At 37.2% G+C, this 21,309-nt stretch overlaps 1 protein-coding gene across 1 annotated transcript in view; it reads left to right on the top strand.

Annotated features, from left to right (window-relative positions):
* Positions 1-21,309, top strand: part of WDR79 (Telomerase Cajal body protein 1 homolog) — a 106,167-nt gene that overhangs the window by 38,984 nt on the left and 45,874 nt on the right. The window contains exons 4-8 of the mRNA XM_090386329.1: positions 3,749-3,839; positions 5,782-5,914; positions 7,100-7,201; positions 12,783-12,901; positions 18,494-18,597. Of these exons, the coding sequence (XP_090242455.1) occupies positions 3,749-3,839; positions 5,782-5,914; positions 7,100-7,201; positions 12,783-12,901; positions 18,494-18,597 (549 nt within the window). The remainder of the gene's footprint in view (positions 1-3,748; positions 3,840-5,781; positions 5,915-7,099; positions 7,202-12,782; positions 12,902-18,493; positions 18,598-21,309) is intronic.

The raw sequence follows: 21,309 nt of genomic DNA, 5'->3' as shown, positions 1-21,309 counted from the left end.
TCTGATATCCACGGTTGCGTTCAACGTCGCTCAGGTGGACATAGGGGCTTGGCACATTCCAGGATGGCATCAGAGATCTGCTTTTCTTCTTCATTTATATCCTCGGGCACGGCTAGCTTCTCGAAGCGGTTGGATAGGGCGATCTGATATGCCCTTTTGTTGGCAGCATTCATTAGCTGCCTCCAGTCCAGCTTGGCTGACCGAGATGACCTTTTTGCATGCCGTAATTTGAGCTGCACCTTAGCCCGGATGAGGTAGTGATCAGATCCGCAATCAGGTCCCCTCATGGCACGAACGTCAATAAGTGATGAGCGAAATCGGGCGTTGATCAGAATGTAGTCCAGGATTGCTGAGTCCTTGCCAGATGGATTTCGCCATGTAAGTTGATGTACATAAAACCCGAAGTACATAAAATTTGTTTGTTTTACTGTTTTGGAAATTCCAAAAACATTCTCCATGACTCACACCATAAATGATTACAGTACTTTTCGTGCAATAAACAACCATTTGATTTTACTGCATGGTAAAATCGAATTTTCCAGATAAATAAAACATTTGTCACCGTCTTCAGCTCACTTGCCAGAGGAATTCTAGATATCATTCAGTGCATACAGTATTAGACATACGGACAGTTTACTGTACTCGAACATCGTATCACAATTAGCGCAACGCAGTTACATTTGCAGAGAGTTATGGCGGATAAGAATGAAAAAGTAACAATGTCTGGATGCGGTGCAAAGATTGGAAAGGTAAGAAAAACATTGAGTTTGAAAATTAAATTAGACGTTTTGAAGAGAATTGATTCCGGTCAAAGACAAGTGGATGTGTGCAATAATTTAGGACTGGCAGGTTCAACTGTAAGAACAATCATAAAAAATAAAGAATCAATTTTAGCAGCCGGAAAAACAGCTGTTCCCCTGCAGGCAACTAAATTGACTAGGGCTAGGCCAGCTATTATGATTGAAATGGAGAAACTTCTATATCATTTTATTGAAGACAACATTCAACATAGAATTCCGTTAAGTTCAATTATTATTAAATAAAAAGCGAAGAGTCTATATGAAGATTTGAAGTAGTTCACTCCGAAAAAAATGTGGAACCATTTAATGCTAGTAAGGGCTGGTTTGATAGATTTAGAAAGCGCTATAACCTGCACAACGTAGCAATACAGGGAGAAGCCACAAGTGCGGATCAACAAGGAGCCAAAACTTTCAAAAAAGAATTTGTTAAAATTATTGAAGAGGGATGTTATACTGCTCAACAAGTTTTTAACATAGATGAAACAGGTCTTTTTTGGAAACAAATGCCTAAAAGAAGTTTCATATCGAAAGAAGAAATAAACATGCCAGACTTCAAAGCGGCGAAGGTTCAGTTAACTTTGTTGTTGGGTGGTAATGCTGCGGGAGATTTTGAATTAAAACCCCTTTTAGTTTACCATTCCGAAAATCCAAGGGCTCTTAAAGGTTTAGCTAAATCAAATCTACCTGTAATCTGGAAGGCTAATAAAAATGCTTGGGTAACCAGGCCGCTTTTCATTGATTGGTACACTAAGTTCTTCTGTCCTGCAGTGGAAAAATATTGTGCAAAAAATAACATTGCTTATAAAGCAATTCTAATCATGGACAACGCACCAGGACACCCAAGCAAAGAGAGCTTAGAAGACTTGAACAATCACATAAAAGTTTTTTACATGCCTCCAAACACTGTCTCTGATCCAACCAATGGACCAAGGAGTAATTGCCACATTTAAAGCATACTACATAAGGAACACCTTTTCCCAAGCTATTAAAGCCATCAACACTAAAAATGTACCGAGCTTAAAGGAGTTTTGGAAATCCTATAACATTAAAACCGCCATCTACAACATTTCAAGTCCTGGGATGAAGTGACTCAGAAAACCATGAATGGAGTGTGAAGGAAAGTTTGGAAAAATTGCATAAAACATTCCCAGGAACCTGATGATTCTGTTGAAAATGTTAAAACGCAAATTGTTGAGCTCAGAAAAGAAGCAGGATTACACGAAATTAACCAAGACATCGTACAAGAGATGATCAACAACGACAGGGATGGCCTCTCTAATGAAGAACTAATGGAAATGATAAAAGAACAAGAGCTTGCTGTTGAGGGAGATGATGATCAAGATACTATAGATGAAGAACCGATGAAGTCGCTGACTGCAAAAGGACTTAGTGAAGCTTTTGAACACCTCAAAAAAATGTGTGATTATTTCTGGGATAACGACCCTGACGTGGAACGAAGTGCCAAGATAATGAGAAATTTGAAGAAAGAAATGAATCCCTACATGATGTTGTGCAACGAGAGGAAGAGGGCCAAAGCACAACCCAAAATCGACACATTTTTCAATCCGAAGATACGAACACTCGAGAGCACAGGGCCATCAAATTAATAAATTCATGAGTTTTGTTAGTTAATTACCTTATAATTATATGTGTATATAATGTAGAATATTTTATATGTACAAAAATTTGAATATTAAATATTTTCAATACTATTTATTATTGATTAGAAAATATCCTATGGAATAGACTGCAACTCACAAATACGTATGTTACCTTATGGAAATACGGCGCTTGCTTAGCACTGATTCACTTAGCACTCTGTTTTTCAGGAACAAATTATCAGCGTTAAGCGGGGGTCACCTGTATATGATATCAAAATTATTTTTTGCATCCAGTTCCTTTGTGACCACATCATAGTATCCAATCAAATTGGTCCAACAAGACTTTCCCTTAACAAACCCATGCTGTGTCTGAACTATTTCTGCTGTCTTGTCTAGGTGATCCTGTATCACATCTTTAACCCGTGACTCCATTATTTTCCCCAGAATAGAAGTTAAACTAAAAGGTCTATAATTATTTGTGTCACAGTTTGAACCCCTTTTGTGAATTGGGGATACATTTGCACATCTCCAGTCCAATGGGATCTCCCCTGACTCTAAGGATGCTCTCAAAATTATGGCTAAGGGTTTGCTTACTTCTCTTGCTGCCTCCTTCATTATAACTGGATATATTCCATCTACCCCAGGTGCTTTTTTAGGTTTAACTTCAACAATTTCTCCTCCAGTTATGACCAAATCACTTAGCTCCCTGTTAAAGTTTGATAGACTTCTGGCATTCCCCTCCTTGAATAACTTCTCATGTGCAAATGTAGATGCAAAATACTCATTCAGTTTATCAGCTACTTGAGCAGGATCATCAATAGTCAAACCATCTATGTTAAGTGAACCAATCTGATTCATTCCCTTCCTTCTAGAGACTTTCCACAGTTCTGGCCAGCCTGATCACCAGATCTCAATCCCTTTGATTTTTAGCTATGGGGATACCTGAAAGACAGAGTTTTCCATGGCGGCATACAGATGCTTGTCGATTCAAAACAAGCATTAACAAACATGTAGCCAACTTCCCCAGTGAGATACTATATATATATATATATATATTACAAGTAGAATATAGTGAGGTCTTTCTTTATCTCAATTATTGATCTTCATTATCAAAAATGCCTTTTAGAAACCATATTAGAAATTTACTGGTGCAATGTCTTCTTCAGTAAATAGTCAGTTTTCTTATAGATATTAATGAAATAAATTTTGCTACATGTAATGGAATCACCATGAAAATGAAATAAATATAAAATTTTTTATTAATAATTGTACCTCGAATGTGGTACTATCCATCACAGATACTGAAGTTATATTCCTTCAATAATTTGAGTGAACATTATTTCTTAGTTTAGTGAGCACTACCAGAGACAACCCTATACATATGTGGGATGCCTTCACAGGAAAGTTGCGGTGTAGTTATCGTGCTTATAACCATCTGGTAAGTAGCATAAATGATATTGTATTACCAGGCTGTAAATTGCAAATGAATCCCAAGATAAGGATCAGTATCAAGAAAGCTAAAAGAAAAGCAAATGTCAAAAAATCTAAATTTTCAGTCATTAAATTATTACTGTTGTATTATCTCTTGGGATTTGTTTGTATGAATTATCTCTTTTTGCAAATTGTGAGATTGATTTGTGTAGTCACAACATAAAGAATTTGTCAGTATAAATATGTTTCCTTAATTTTTTATTATTATTTTAAAAAAATGAATAAAAATTCCTTTCTCCTTTATTGGATTTTTTCACCCCATGACAAGTACTAGTACCAAGTGCACGTGGTGGTTTTTGCATCTGGTTACTATTATTATTGTTACTGTTGGTCGAGAAACTCTTACTATCCCAGGATTGCAGCTTTCTGGAGTTCCAAGTAAGTGTTCTCTGGGAGGCCTATTATTGCTAGGTTCTTATGGAGGCTCTTTGGCACCATCCCAGTGGTTGACATGGCGATCGTATTGGTTGTTACTTGTTCCCTATGCCACATATTTTTGACTTCCTCTCTTAGGTCTAAGTACTTCCTGATCTTTTCCTCATGTTTTCCAGAGGTTGCTGGTGTTGGGCACTGCTATGTTGATCCTTCTTGTCGATGAGAGTTATGTCTGGTCTGTTGTGTGGGATCATCTTGTACATCCATCTGGGTGATCACCCTGCATCCTACGGTGATGTGCTGGATTGTTTCTGGAGCAAGGTGGCATCATCAGCATGTGTCATCTGTTATTCCAGGGTCCCTGGCAATGTATTTTCTGTAGTTCCTGGTGTTGATTGCCTGGTCTTGGATGGCAAGCATGAATCCTTCTGTCTTGGGGAAGAGCTTTTCTTTCATAAGCCAAGCATTGGAAGCCATCTTATCTATGTAGATGCAAAATATATAAAGCCATCTATCTATGTAGGCTTGATGGAAGTCATTGTAGTATCTGCCATGGAGCTTATTTGCCCATCTTTCTGTCTTTGTTTCTTCTGTCTGTGTGAGTGTGGTCTCCTAGTTGAGGTCGAGTGCCATTTGTCTATCTTTCTTATGGCTTGGTAGATTGGTGCTATATTTTCCCGGAAGGTGGCATCCTTCCAGGAAAATTTTCCTGCAGGTTCTTAATCACCTTCTCTCGTTTAATGAGGTCAATCAATTCCTTCCCTCCTTCTTTATGGGCTATGATCAGTCTCTCGATGGCCGACTATGGGTGGTGTTTGTGGCTCTTGGTCATCATTATCCTGGTCAATTTTATAATCTCCTCCAGCTCAGTGTGATTCGATCTATGATCCTGAAGGCGTACGTTAAGATTAGAACTGTGTAAGTGTTTATGGCTGTGACCATATTCCATCTCAGCACAGTGTAGTGTTTATTTTTCTTACAAAGTTAGTTTTATATGTTCAGAAAACTGTTGAAGGGCATTATTGTAACACCATCCAAAGGGTGTTTTTATTGGACCATTATCCATCTGTTTTCCTGTTATTTAAGAAACTATGATAACAAGCATTGGTTCTGGTTACTTCTGTGAAGAGCCTTGTTTTGTTTTATCATGTATGGTTTATTTTTACTCTTTGCACATCTGTTTATTATTTTTTTTATCTTAATTTATTATAAGCAGCATGCAGTGGATTATGCATTGATGCAGCCACTGATATTTCTGATACTAATTTTATTTTTATTATAATTAGTTAAAGTTTTTAATCTATATATAAATAGTGGCTACGTTAGTAGTTTAATATGTATATTTCAGTTTTTCTAGTAAAGATTTTTTTCTCATATAACAACTTCTGTAATCTTACTTGCTGAGCAGTCCTTGTGTCTTATTGTGTAGGAAATATATTGTCACTTACATATATCTACATATGTATATCAAATATATAGATATATAATGTACTATAATTTTTTTTAATTTTCAGGATGAGATTGTTGCAGCTCATTGTATTACATTTGATCCTCTAGGAAAAAGGCTCTTTTGTGGTTTTAACAAAATGATCCGAATATTTGATGTTAGCATTCCAGGTAGAGACTGTATAACTCGTCCTACTATTGGTAAGTTATTGATTGCCAGCTTCCCATTTCTCTGAATAAATTTTGTAGAGAATGTAGAAGAAAACCTTACTTTTATTTTATATTTATTTGGCATCATGATTTTTTTCCAACATTTTTTTTTTTTATATTTTCCATTCTGGTTTGGTTTTTGTTAATCTCATAATTAGGCATATGGGATTTAGCATATAGTGCATCACCATCATTATAAATATATTTCTCGTGCAGGAACAGTGACCATTTGTGATATTGCATTGAGTAACTTTTAAGGATGTTGTGAGTGAAGGTATCTGTGTGACACCATGTCTCTGATATCCCAACACTATCTGCCTTTGATATCTTGACCAGCACTTCAAACTCATCAAATTTATTAACTGTACTTCTAGCATTGGTGTACATGCAAGTGAAACTCTTGAGAAATCTCTCCAGATTCAAATTAATTGACAAAGCTCTCATCATATATTCCCTCCTATCGTGTCTGAGCAGAATTGCAGACATTTTCAAATTTAACCCTAACTTGCGACTTTTTCTGAACATTGACCTGTACTTGTGAATTAAGTCCACAGATTTACTACTTTTAATATTATTAGTGCCTAGTGTACAACAATATCACCTTTTTTTACCCTTAAAAGATGATATCTGCTCTACAATGTTATCGATTTTTTTCCCTTGGCAGATGTACTGTGGTTCTATTTCACCTATAATTTTTGCACAGTATATTTCCCGTTTCCCTGACAGTAGAGTCACCAAATACGGAGGATGTAGAAAGGTCAGGGAATGACCACCGCATATACCTGGAGCAATATGGCCTTAGTTGCTAATGCTCCTAAAAAAAAAAAAAACAGTAGAGTCACTGAAAATAATTAGCTCCTGTGAGACCACCGAATTCCGCTTTGAAGATTGCTGCTGTGTTGCTTGATGGGCCCAAATGATTCACTGTACTTAACTTTTTTGTAATGAATATCACTGAAAATTATTTCAAAAGTATCATTATTTGTTCAATTAAATCCTGAATGAATCACTTTTCTAATATATAGAAGTAGCAATTTCTGCTTTATTTTAACTTAAATATTGACAATAATAAATAAAGTACATAAAAAAGTAATTGTATTTAGCTAGAAATTATTGGTGGAGAGTTTTATAAATAAACTTTCTTAAAAAAATTATATTCTTTTTTTTTTATTACAGTAAAGAAAAAGACAAAGCAGGGACAGAAAGGAATAATATCTTGTATTGCATTTAGTCCTGAATGTCATGATATGTATGCTGCTGGATCTTATGAGAAAACTAGTAAGTCTTTGCATGTTTAGAAAAAAAGATGACATGTGAAATATATACACAGTATTTATTAAATATAAGAGAACATCTCATACCTTTTTGTAGGAAAATTCTTCAACCCTACGCTCGCATTCAATTGATCCGGTTAATACATTATGTAAAAGATCCAAGTTAAAAACTTGGGTCTTTTACATAATGTGAAAGAATTTTGAAGAAGTGAAGAATTGAAGTCAATTCTTGAATTTTGAAGAATTTTCCTACAAAAAGGTATGAGATGTTCTCTTATATTTAACAATATTATTTTTGTAGGAAAGATTGAGCATTATTTCTCTTATATTTTGTAATCTAAACACAGTATTTATATATATATATTGATTCTGACTAAACTCTTTCAGAAGCACATACACAGATCTACTTTTTTCATTTGTGGACTCTGTAGGAGTATGTACATAGATCTGTATTTTGAAAGTTGCTTCAAACAATATTTCAGTTAATGTACAGATTTTCTTAAAATTTTTACAATATGTACCACGGTGTTACAGTGTTTCCAACTAATCATAGACATAGTTGTAATAGATAGTAGCAAGAAAATAGCTGTGAAAATCAAAGGAGTTGCACCTGTTGCAGAATTTAAGAATTTCTCTGGAATTTTAATAAAGAAGTTGATAAAATTAAATAAAGTAATATAAATAAATGCAATTATTATTGGGTTTTTTTTTGTGTGTTTTTTAAAAAATCATTTGAATTTTGACAGTAATTTTACTTTGGTGTGGAGTAATAAATAAATAAAGAAGAAATTATATTTTCAAGCAGTTATATACAAAGTTTTCATTTTTATAAAAAATGAAAATTTCAAAAGTTCCAGAAAAATCTCACTCTACAGAGCCCCTGCTATCAGAAACTCACTCAAAGGAGGCCTGCCTACATTCCGAGAAATTTTTGCAGTTATGGCTGTCTTGACATTGATAGTACAAGCAACAATTTGCAATATTAGATTTGGGCACTGTAATAGACAGGATATTAGAGCTGGAAAAGGAATTAGAAAATGTGAATTGGAATATCATCGGTTTGGCTGAAACAAGAAGAAGAAATGAATCACTTATAAGTTTATCAAGTGGAAATCTGCTGTACACTAATGGAAACAGTGAAAGGAGTGAAGGTGGAGTTGGGTTTCTGGTCCATAAAGATTTTAAAAACAACATTTTGGAATTCAAAAGTACATCACCAAGGGTGTCAAGACTAATACTCAAGATTTCTCAGAGGTACAAGCTAAAGATTATAATGATTTATGCACCAACATAGAGCCATGATGATGAAGAGGTTGAAGAAATGTACACCGAAATTGAGATTCTTCTAGATGAGCAGAAAACCCACTACACTATTATTATGGTGGACTTCAATGCTAAGGTTGGAAAAAGACAAAACAGCGCAGAAAGGGGAACTATAGGAAATTTTGGAATTGGTGAAAGAAATGAAAGAGGTGAAAGACTTGTGGAATTTGTAGAATCTCAAGGACTGTCAGTAATGAACACTTTTTTCAAGAAAAGGGTGAACAGAAAGTGGACATGGAAGAGTCCAAATGGATTAACTACTAATGAAATCGACTTCATCCTCACTAACAGAAGATATATTGTGAATGATATTACCATCCTGAATAAGGTAAATATTGGAAGTGATCACAGAATGGTAAGATGTACACTTGATATAGATGTAGGAAAGGAAAGGAAAAAACGGACTCGAGTAAATAATACAAAGGTCTTTGAGATAACAGAAGAGGAGAAAAAGCAGTATGTACTGGAACTTAAGAACAAGTTTGAGCTTCTGCAGACTGCTCAGGACCAAGATATCGACGAGGAATATTACAACTTTCTGAAAGTGATAAAGCCCAAAAAAACCTATAGGGAAAAAGAAATCCAAAGAAGAAAAAATTAGTCAAGAAACACTTGTCATGATGAACCAAAGACGACAAATGAAGAGCAAGAAAAGCACTGACAGGGAGAAAATTGAGTATACTGAGTTATGCAAAGCCATTAGAAAGAGACTCAGAAAGGACATAAGAAGATTTAACACAAGAAAAGTAGAACAAGCATTAAGGGAAAACAAAGGATTTAAATCAGCAGCCATGAGCAGTAATACAGAAAGACAAATGATACTGAAACTGAAGAATAGTGATGGTGTACTTATAAACAGCAGAGAAGGCATAATTCAAATAGCAGAAGACTACTATAGAGAATTATACAAGGAGCAGGGGAATGATGCCAGCAGTGGGGAAGATGGATTGCAAAGTAGCAACAAATACGACATATCCGATATTCTTCCTGATGAGGTAGAACATGCATTGAAGAAAACGAAGAATCAGAAAGCCCCAGGGGAAGATGAAGTTACTGTAGAGTTGTTAAAATTGGGAGGAAGAGACATAACACAAAAACTGGCAAGGCTCTTCACAAAGTGCTTTAGAAAAGGTGTGACGCCTAAGCAGGGAATAATGCAATCATAGTTTTGCTGCATAAGAAAGGAGATAAATCAGAAATTGTAAATTATAGATCAATTAGCTTGTTATCCCACATCTACAAGTTGTTCACAAGGGTCATTACTAACAGATTAGAAAGAATACTTGATGAGAATCAACTGAAAGAGCAAGCTGGCTTTAGGATAGGATTCTCAACTATGGATCACCTTCATGTAATATCACAGCTAATGGAGAAAGAAAATGAATATAAAACACCATTATGCCTGACATTTGCGGATTATGAAAAGGCATTTGACTCCATACAGCATAAGGCAATGTTTCGGGCATTGGAAAGACATGGCATAGATACCCCATATATTATGATTTTGAAGAAAATATATGAGAGTGCTACCTCCTTTATTAGACTAGACAAAGACAGTAGGAAATTTAAAATCGAGAAAGGAGTTCGTCAAGGAGACACAATATCTCCGAAGCTGTTTACTTCTGCCCTTGAGGAAGCTTTCAGAAGATTAGACTGGTTGCAGAAAGGAGTCAATGTGAACGGAGAGTACCTAAACCATTTACAATTTGCAGATGACATTGTGGTCATAAGCCACAATCCCAAAGAATTAGAGGAAAATCTTAATCAGTTATGCACAGTTAGTAAGGATTTTGGACTAAAGATGAATATGACTAAAACAAAAGTAATGATGAACAAGTATGCCACAGAAAGGGAAATAATGATTGAAGGAGCAGTAATTGAAAAGGTGGAGTCATATACTTATCTGGGACAAGTTATTAGCTGTAATAATGATAAATGTCTGGAAGTCAAGAGAAGAATAAATTTTGGATGGATAGCATTCAGGAAATATAGTCACATACTGAAGAGCAATATCCCAGTTTGTCTGAAACGTAAAATAATGAACCAATGTATACTCCCCACCACGACTTATGGAAGTGAAACTTGGGCGCTCACCAAAAGAATGGAAGAGAATCTGAGAACTACACAGCGAAGAATGGAACGAATTATATTGGAATCAGACTGTTAGATAAGAAGAGCAACACATGGATTAGGCAGCAAACTCAAGTAAAGGACATTCTTATCAAAACTAAAGAACTAAAATGGTCTTGGGCAGGACACATAGCTCGAAGACATGATGACAGATGGATTAAGAAAATAACAGAATGGTATCCAAGAGGAGCTAGAAGAAAACCTGGAAGACAAAGGCGGAGATGGATAGATGAAATTCATGTGTTTGTCGGTAGTAAATGGATGGCCAGTGCTCAAAACAGAAGGAACTGGAAAGTTGCTGGAGAGGCCTTCATCCTGCAGTGGATTGAAAATGGCTGATAATGATGAATAGACTGTGTGTGACTTTTTTTTTCAGGATCAGAGTAAGAATGTTTTGCTTCACAAATGATGATTATTTTTTCCTATTTTTATTTGAATTTAAAATATGTCTGTTTTGTTTCTTATTTTTATTTATTTATTTTTTTTTAGCATTAGCATCAGTAGAGGCATATGGTACAAAGAAAGGAAGCTTATTCAGCTTCAGCCATAGAAAAAACAAAAAAACTTCCCATTTCACCTATCCATTTGCTCCAAAAGTTTGACCAGTTCTTCCTTGAATTTGAAAGCTTTTGATACTGTTGCACATAGAAGACTACTGTATAAATTTGGGGCAATATGGCATTAAGATCAAGTTGCTACAATGGATAAAAGGATAGTTGAGTGGGAGAAGGCAGAGAGTCGTAATCAGTGGATACTGCTCTACGTGGACTAATAACATTAGTCCTTCAGGGTTCAGTGTTGGCCCCATTGTTGTTTTGTATAATTATCAATGATATTGATGAAGGTATATCAAGCTTAATGTCAAAGTTTGCAGATGATACAAAGGTTGGCAGGGTTGTTAATAACAGTAATGACAGTATTCTGCTGCAACAGGATCTGGAAAAGTTGGGCAGATCAGCTGAGAAGTGGCAACTGAAGTTTAACATTGACAAATGCAAAGTACTGCATATGGGTAGCAGTAACCTCAGAGAAATGTACCAACTGGGTGGTGTTATACTCAGAGTAGTGGAGAATGAAAAAGATGTAGGGGTTAATTGTGCAGTCAGATATGAAGTTTTCTGAGCAGTGCAGACAGGCTGCCATACCGGTCATGGGATTTTGTCAGTGATATACAGAAATTTTACCAGCAGGTTATCCCCTTGTATAAGGCAATGGTCAGGCCACATCTTGAATACTGCATACAAGTAGGATGTAGAGTTGCTAGAGCAAGTACAGAGAAGGGCAACAAGACTGGTGAGGAGAACAAAGGGGTGCTCTTATGAAGAAAAGTTTTAAGTTCTGCAAATTGCAGCTTCTGGAAACAAGGCATTTGCGAGGTGATCTGATTCAGATGTATAATCCCTTGAATGGATTGAACAGCTCAATGCTGATGGGATTCTGCCTCTTGCTCAGATTACAAACACGAGGGGGCATAGATTCAAACTGAGGAAAGACAGTTGTAGAATAGATGTGCGGAAGTTTGCCTTTAGCCAGGGGGTAGTTGATTACTGGAACAAACTTCCATCTGTTGTTGTGAAAGTTGATAGCTTAAATAAATTCTTGGCAGAACTAGACAAACATTTGGAACAAATGGATCAATGTTTCACTCAGATCAGTGAAATGGGGTTTTTTTTTTTTTTTTTTGGCTGATGCTGTATAAGCTTGCTTTCTTGCACCATATGCCTCTACTAATGCTAATGCTAATTTATTTAAGCTATCAACTTCCACAACTACAGGTGGAAGTTTGTTCCAGCGATCAACTACTCACTGGCTAAAGACAAATTTCCACACATCTATTCAACAACTCTCTTTCCTCAATTTCAGTTTATGCCCCCTCAGGTTCTTAATCTGAGAAAACAGAACTATCCAGTCAGCATTGAGCCTGCTCAATTCATTAAAGGCCTTATACACCTCAATCAGATTGAGGTGATGCATTTTGAAGCATTTTAATACTAATTACTGGGTTTTTATTGAATTTTATTTATAATTGAAATTATGATTTTTAAATAAGCACTTAATATATTTTTAATTTTGCCTATTCTGGTCTGTTATTATTATAATAGTTTTTGCATTTAATTTCTTACTCTGTTTAGTTGGTATTTATGCTGAGCCTAAAGGAGATCTTCTCTGGATGCTTGGTGGCCAACAAGGAGGAGTGACTCATCTCCTTTTCTCTCCTGATGGGACAAAATTATATAGTGGTGGAAGAAAGGTAATGACTCTTATGAATTTAGTGTAACAATTTTTTTTATCTGCAATTAAAATAGCAAGAGGAAAAATTTATATTGTTTGAATTTTTAGATTATTGCAACAATTCAAGCAGAAGAACCTGTGTCTAATCCCCCATTCTGATGTACCTTACTATTAACATGTTATTTATTTGTTCTGCATGTATTGTTTTTTATGTTATAAAAACTTCTTTTTTCCCCCAAACCTATTGTATAACTTGTTGTCTTCTGTCCTAGCTGTTCAAGTATCTCAAACTATGTTAATCTGTGTGTGTGTGTGTGTGTGTGTGTGTGTGTGTGTGTGTGTGTGTGTGTGTGTGTGTGTGTGTGTGTCTTGATGTTATGCATGCATGCATGCGAGCACTTAACGAATTCAGCAGCCTATGATGGTCACCACACATACAAAATTTTGTGCATTGTTTTAACATTTAAGGTTTGAGTTTATTTTAACTAAGTTTGCATGTTATGAAATTATAGAAAAAGAATTTTGCAATCAGTGGATGATGACAGAATTCTTTTGTATACTATAGCATGACCACCAGGTCAGAGTACTTTACAATAAATCATGAATAATTGTTAATTGTATTTAACAGTTACAGGCTTGAACCAAGGTCCACTCAAAGAGTGTGTGCTACTGCACACTCTCAAATGACCACTCAGCTATATCAGACATTGGATGATCTTGTCATTGGATAGACAGAAGTGGGGTGGAATGTCTAGATAAGTAAACTTTTGCTGTTGAATTATCCCTCTCCTCCTTTTTAAATAATGATTACAAACATAAAACGTTTCTGAAAGCTATAGCACTTTGTTGCTTTAGGAGGATTGAATACCAAAATAAAAAAAGGGAACTTGCTAATATTGTATTATAATGACGAAGTTTCATAACCTTTCAAGTTATAAATTTCAGGGAATACCCATGTGATTGATGTGATAGTGGTCTAAGAATGAACTGAATAAAGAAGAAGCAAAATTAGTGAAGTGTGTTTTGATTGACTCAGGAATGGATTTCTGTTTGGTTTAAAAATAAGTGGCAGAATTAAGACGTGTGTGAACATGTGAATAAAACAATTAAAATTATGGACCACAACATTCCACAGTTTAGTCTGAAAGGAGCTGTGTAACTGACAGAAGTTGACTTGGCACTTGAAGTGCTAGCTGTTGAAGTTTGAAACACTGTTTTCCACAAACCACTCCTGCATGACATTTGCAATGTGGCAAAATATGTTTCACTGTTGAGAGAGATAATAGTTAACTACTGTTAAACTTATCAAGAGTCCAGAAATGATATACTGTCCACAGTGTTGAAAAAACCATTGGTATTAAATATGTACCAACAGATTTCACTTTACCTAATAGATATACTAATTTTAACTATTAGCATGATATGCTGAGATCAGTGGCATTTGGAAGGCATAACTTGGATTCCCTTCCCCACCACATCCATTTAACCAGAACAATGTAATGTTCAGGGATGGGATACACTTAAATAGAAAGGGTGCAAGAATATTTGCTGATGCTATCGAGGCAGTGTTAGGTGGGTCGGAAAACTGCTAGCTTGGGGGGAGACAAAGACCAATAGATTGACAGTAGCCACTGGCAGAGGTGAAAGAGATTCTTGCACTGCTTCTATTAGAATGAGCAGAAGCCTGAAAAACAAGATGCATGGTATTTCAGAGACTGCTGGGAGCCATTGCGGTACAAGTAAACACATGGGTTGTGTTAGGGTAGCTAAGAATAGAAACAGGTGCAGGTATACTTGCGTGTACACCAATGCTAGGAGTTTAGTAAATAAATTTGATGAATTTGAGGTATTGCTCAAAACATCAAAGGCAGATATTGTTGGGATATCAGAGACGTGGTGTCACACAGATATAAGGGATGCAGAACTGCAATTTGGGGAGTACAACGTCTACAGAAAGGATAGACAGGATAGGAAGGGGGGAGGGGTTATGCTATTAGTTAAGAAACACATAAAAACCAAGGAAGTGAAGCCAGTCGACATCGCTGGACAGTGCAGTGTTGAGTCAGTTTGGTGTGACATAAGCATTGGGAGATCAAAATTGAGAGTAGGAGTGTGCTATAGGCCTAATGACTCTGATGAGTATAATAAGGAACTGTACAGGGAAATAGAGTGGGCCAGTAAATCAGAGAGTCTTATAATGGGAGATTTTAATTTCCCAGATATTGACTGGAATTTGGGGGCTGGTTACTCACACACTAGCAGGGCTTTTGTGGATTTATTGGATGATTGTTTTCTACATCAGCATGTTCGGGAGGCAACTAGAGGGAGTAATACTCTTGATTTGATTATCAGCAGTGATTCTTCATGCATTAAGAATCTGCAGATAAATGAACCACTAGGTGGCAGTGATCACAGTGTGCTGAAGTGGGATTTACTGAAAGAGGTAACTACCATTAGGGGTAAAGGGAAGGGTTATTGCTTCCGTAAAGGCGACTACGATGGACTGAGACAGTATTTAAATTCTATACAGTGGGACCAACTGATGATGTTACCAACAGCAAATTCAAAATGGGAAGCATTCAAAGAACTTATCTTGGAAGCTACTAGGCTTTACATACCAACTAAGAAATATTGTTCAAGGTTTAGGCCAAAATGGATGTCAGATGAACTAATGAGGCATATGGCAGAGAAGAAAAATGCATGGGATACTTACAAATTAACACATGACACAGAAGCCTATGATAGATACAAGTTGATATGCAACCAAGTTACAAAGGAGGTTAGGCAGGCGAAGGCAGATTACGAGAAATCCTTGGCAAGGTATGCAAAGAAAAACAGCAAAGAGTTCTTTACTTATGTAAACTCTAGAAGGAAGGGGATGAATCAGATTGGTCCACTTGATATTGATGGGTCAACTGTTGATGATCCTGCTCAGGTAGCTAACAAACTAAATGAATATTTTGCATCGACATTCACACATGAGGAGTTATTCAGCAAGGGGAATGCCAGAGGTGTATTCAACTCTAGCAGTAAGCTACAGAATCTTGAAATAACTGGGAGTAAAGTGGAGGAGAAACTGTTGAAGATAAACACAAGAAAGGCACCCGGGGTGGATGGGATCTATCCAGTTATATTAAAGGAGGCAGCAAAGGAAGTAAGCAAACCTTTAGCCATAATTATGAGAGCTTCCTTGGACTCAGGGGAGGTACCCATAGACTGGAAATGTGCAAATGTGACCCCAATTCACAAAGGAGGATCAGAGGCTGACACAAGTAATTATAGACCTGTGAGCTTAACTTCTGTTCCAGGAAAATTAATGGAGGCACTGGTTAAAGCAGCACTGCAGGATCATTTAGACAAGACTTCAGTTATAGCTCAGACACAGCATGGTTTTGTTAAGGGGAAGTCTTGCCTGACCAACTTGATTGGATACTATGATGCAGTCACAAAAGAACTGGATGCAGGGAATAACTTTGATATTATATACTTAGATCTTAGAAAGGCTTTTGATACTGTTGCACATGGAAGACTGCTACACAAATTGGAGCAGTGTGACATTGGAGGCAAATTGCTGCTATGGATAAAGGGGTGGTTGAGGGGGAGAAGACAGAGAGTGGTAATCAATGGACACTGCTCATCGTGGACTAATGTTATTAGTGGAGTCCCTCAGGGCTCAGTGTTGGGTCCATTATTGTTTTCTGTATTTATAAATGATATTGATGATGGTATATCAAGCTTAATATCCAAGTTTGCAGATGATACAAAGGTTGGCAGGGTTGTCAAGGATACTACTGACACTATGCTGCTGCAACAGGATCTGGAAAGGTTGAGCAGATGGGCTGAGAGGTGGCAAATGAAGTTTAACATTGACAAATGTAAAGTACTACACATGGGAAACAGCAACCCCAGAGCAACGTATCAACTCTGTGGTACTACACTGACAGTGGTAGAGAATGAAAGGGACTTGGGGGTGATTGTGCAGGCAGATATGAAGTTCTCTGAGCAGTGCAGACGGGCTGCAAGAGTAGCTCATGGAGTATTGTCAATGATATACAGGAATTTTTCCAGCAGGGATAAGGAGGTGATTATTCCATTGTATAAGGCAATGGTCAGGCCACACCTAGAGTACTGTATACAGGTCTGGAGGCCTCATTTCAAGAAGGATGTAGAGCTGCTGGAACGAGTACAGAGAAGGGCAACAAGATTAGTGAATGGAACAAAGGGGTGCTCTTACGAAGAAAGGCTTAAGTTTTGCAAATTACAGTGTCTGGAGACTAGGCACCAGCGAGGTGATCTGATAGAGGTGTATAAAGCCTTGAATGGTTTAAGCATGCTCAATGCTGATGGGATTCTTCCTCTAGCTCAGAAAAATCACCTGAGAGGGCATAAATTCAAATTGAGGAAAGACAGATGTAGGATAGACGTGCGGAAATTTGCCTTTAGCCAGCGGGTGGTTGGTTGGTGGAACAGACTGCCATCCCTTGTGGTGGAGGTTGATAGCCTAAATAAGTTTAAGTCTCAGCTGGACAGGTATTTTGAACGAACAGAGGGGTAAAGTGGAAGTGGGTTTTTTTTTTTTTTTTTTGGGCTGATGCTGCATAAGCTTGCTTTCTTGCATCAAATGCCTCTACTAATGCTAATGCTAATGTAAAGTGCAACTCATTATGCCAGCTTACAGCCTTCTGCATTTTCTCTATTCATCTTTATACCAACTCAACCATTGCACTTTTTTTGTTTGGTAAAATTAAAAGCTTGAGGTAGTATCCTCTTGCCCAGTATCCAGTATCACAGTTAAGTAGTATGTTATGGTAGTATCCAGTGGCACAGTTAAGGAGCCTTTTCACAATGTGGCTGAGTTAGTCATTCTCAGGCAAGGATAGCATGGTTTTTTCTCCTAGAAACTTGCATTTTTCATCCAACAAAACAGAAAATCAACCTCAGAACATACAATTTACAAACAGTATACACACAGAGCAATATGGCCTTAGTTGCTGATGCTCCTAAAACCCTACTACAACAGCAATGACAATAGCACCCTGTCAATGATAAGCGAAGAGTGGTTGTCTATATAGAATTGCTTTATGGAGACAGCACTTCCAGGAGAACTGGCTTTAATTCTCCTGGAAAAGTTTGTTGGTGTGTTTGCTTGTTTTTCGCCACAGAATAATAGTGCAGACTATTATTCTGTCTATAGTTAGTTTATGCCTATGATTATAGGCATAATTAACTATGCCATTGCTTGGGAACCTGAGGAAGGGGAATTTTCCATTTCCTTTTATGAGAATAAAAATCCAGCATCCTTACGTGCTTTGGCTTAGAGCATCATTTTGCTTAAACCTGGCCTTGATTGTTGCATGCATTGACTCTCCAGAGACTACATAATTTTGTATTCATATGTCCTAGACTTTCCTGCCATGGTAGTGGACAGTGATCTATCTTCTTTTCAAAGTCAGTTTCATGAGCTTTTCATTTTTTATTTGTTTACTTAGTTTGAGGACCTTTTGTACATTTAATGATAAATTTACCTTTGAAAATATGTATTTCTTTTTAAAAGTGCACACTTTTGTATTTGTTCAGTTTTTTAATTTATGATTTCTTGTGATATTTTTAGGATTCTGAAATCCTGTGTTGGGATATACGAAACCCAGGAAAAGTACTGTTTTCTCTGCGAAGGATAGTAGTCACAAATCAACGTATATATTTTGATATCAGCAGGTATGTTAGTCATCCCTTATCTTATCATGACAGATAATGTTAATTGTTGCAATTTTCATGTTTTCCATGATTTTTATTTCATTTCTTGTTACCAGTGGACTCCAACTCAGCACTTCACCACACCTTTCATGAATCAACACTCCAACTTCATAGCCAGTGTTCACTTTTTCCAAGTACATGTGAAACAGTAGCAAATGGGGGGGGGGAATAACAGAGACAGCAAACAAGTACGTATGACACATTGTGACATTGTATCCTTTCTGTACACATTGTACTTCCCAAATTGTAGAATTGCTGAACATAAAATATTTTTATATTGAGTGAAACTGTCCACAGCTGGGGTTCAAAGACCATAAATAATTTTTTTTTTTTTTTTTTTTAATGAAAACCCCAAACACGGAAGGTATCAAAACCTATAGTACTTAGTGTACCATGCATGGGTTGAAGGAGAAGTATGGGGGGAGGGGGATGCCGGAAACTTTGCTCTAGAGACTAAACATGGGTTTCACCACTTCAAGCCTCCAATAAGCAAAGTGGTGGTATTTCACCGGTTGATGAAAGTCATCTACCACCTAAAAATATTATGGCTACTAAAATTTATTTAGCTTTTAGTATTAGTAGTAGTAAATGATGCAAGAAAGCAAGCTGTATAAGCTTGCTTTCTTGCATCAAAAAAAAAAAAACTTCCCATTCGACCTATTCATCCCCTTCAATAGTTTGTCTAGATCTTCCTTGAATTATTCAAAGCTATCCACTTCCACAACAACAGATACAAGTTTCTTCCTGTAATCAACCACCTTTTGGCTAAAGACAAACTTCCGCACATCTATTCTGCAACTGTCCTTCCTCAATTTGAATTATGCCCCCCTCATGTTTGTAGTTTGAGCAAGAGGAGGAATCCCATCAGCATAGAGCTTACACAATTCATTCAAAGCCTTAAACACTGCAATCATATCACCTTGTAGGTGCCTAGTTTCCAGATGCTACAATTTGCAGAACCTTGATGGCAGGACCTGGCATGCCCTTCCTTGTGGAAAAGGATGGGAAGCAGTGGGTGGCAACCGGGTGTTTCCAGTCTCTGCTACTAAATCCTGTGATCCTCCAATTGCCAGTTGCTAGCCTACAACACTCCAACTCAGCACTTCACCACACCTTTCATGAATCAACACTCCAACTTCACAGCCAGTGTTCACTTTTTCCAAGTACATGTGAAACAGTAGCAAATGGGGGGGGGAATAACAGAGACAGCAAACAAGTACGTATGACACATTGTGACATTGTATCCTTTCTGTACACATTGTACTTCCCAAATTCAAATTCTTCATCCATTATATCTGAATGACATCATGTCTCTGATATAACCACAATGTCTGCATTTGATAACTTGGCCAGTACTTCAAATTCATAAAATTTATTTACTATGCTCCTAGCATTGCTGTACATGCAATTATGCATGCACCTTTTCTTACTTTTAGTTACCCTAATACAGCCCATGTATTTACTTGTTCTATGAAGTCTCACAGCAGGCCTTGAAATCCTTGACACCCTGTTTTCCTGGCTCCTGCACTTTATAATAGAAGCAGTGCAAGAATCACTTTCACCTCTGCCTGCAGCTATTGCTAATCTATTAGTCTGTATATCCCCCAAGCTAGCAGTTTTCTGATCCACCTAACACTGCCTTGATAGCATCAGCAAATATATATTCTTGCACCCTTTCTATTTAAGTGTACCCCCCTGCCTCTATCAGCAATCTCTCGTGTTAACAAGCACAGACTGTGCTGTGAAAAATTCATCTCCATGAGCCTTGCACAATCTCTCCAGGGCTGAATTGATTGACACTGCACTTGTAATTTGAAAATGGCTGCAATTCTATCATGTCATTCAAAATGTCATTTTTCAAAAATTCTGTCATTTGAAAATGGCTGCAATATGCAAGACTGATCAAAGGCTGTTTGAAGACTGATCAAACAGCCTTTGATCAGTCTTCACTCCGCAGATCAAACAATCTTTCAAAGAATATATAATGAGGACCAATAAGCTAGGCAGAATGTGCTGGTCCCACAGGAACTAGTAGTTGTTGGTGACTCTCTTGTCAGGGAAACGGGGAACATGCTTTGTAAAAAGGATAGGTGGAACAGGACCAGGGTATGTCTGCCAGAGGATAAGGTTGATGACGTTGTAGAGCGGATATCATCTTTTAAGGGCACAAAAGGTGATATAGTTGTACACGTTGGCACTAATGATATTAAGAGTAAGAGTAAGAGTTGAATTTGAAAGTGTCTGCAATTCTGCCCAGACACGATAGGAGGGAGTATATGATGAGAGCCTTGTCGATCAATTCGGCCCTGGAGGAATTGTGCAAGGCTCAAGGGGTAGAATTTTTTTCAGCCTGGACTGTACTTGTTAACAGGAGAGATTGCTTCTACAGGGATGGGATACACTTAAATAGAAAGGGTGCACAAATTTTTGCGGATGCTGTCAAGGCAGTGTTAGGTGGGTTGGAAAACTGCTAGTTGGGGGGGATACAAGGACTAATAGATTAACAGTAGCCAGTAGCCACTGGCTACTGTTAATCCAGTAGCCACTGGCAGAGGTGGAAGTGATTCTTGCACTGCTTCTATTGAAATGAGCAGAAGCCTGAAAAACAAGATGCAGGATATGTCAGAGACTGCTGGGAGTCATTGCGGTACAAGTAAACACATGGGTTGTGTT

The sequence above is a fragment of the Mastigoproctus giganteus genome, chromosome 1 (assembly GCF_048544385.1).
Source record: "Mastigoproctus giganteus isolate SK-2022 chromosome 1, ASM4854438v1, whole genome shotgun sequence".
Lineage (NCBI taxonomy): Eukaryota > Metazoa > Arthropoda > Arachnida > Uropygi > Thelyphonidae > Mastigoproctus > Mastigoproctus giganteus.
This window is presented reverse-complemented; position numbering and strand designations above follow the sequence as displayed.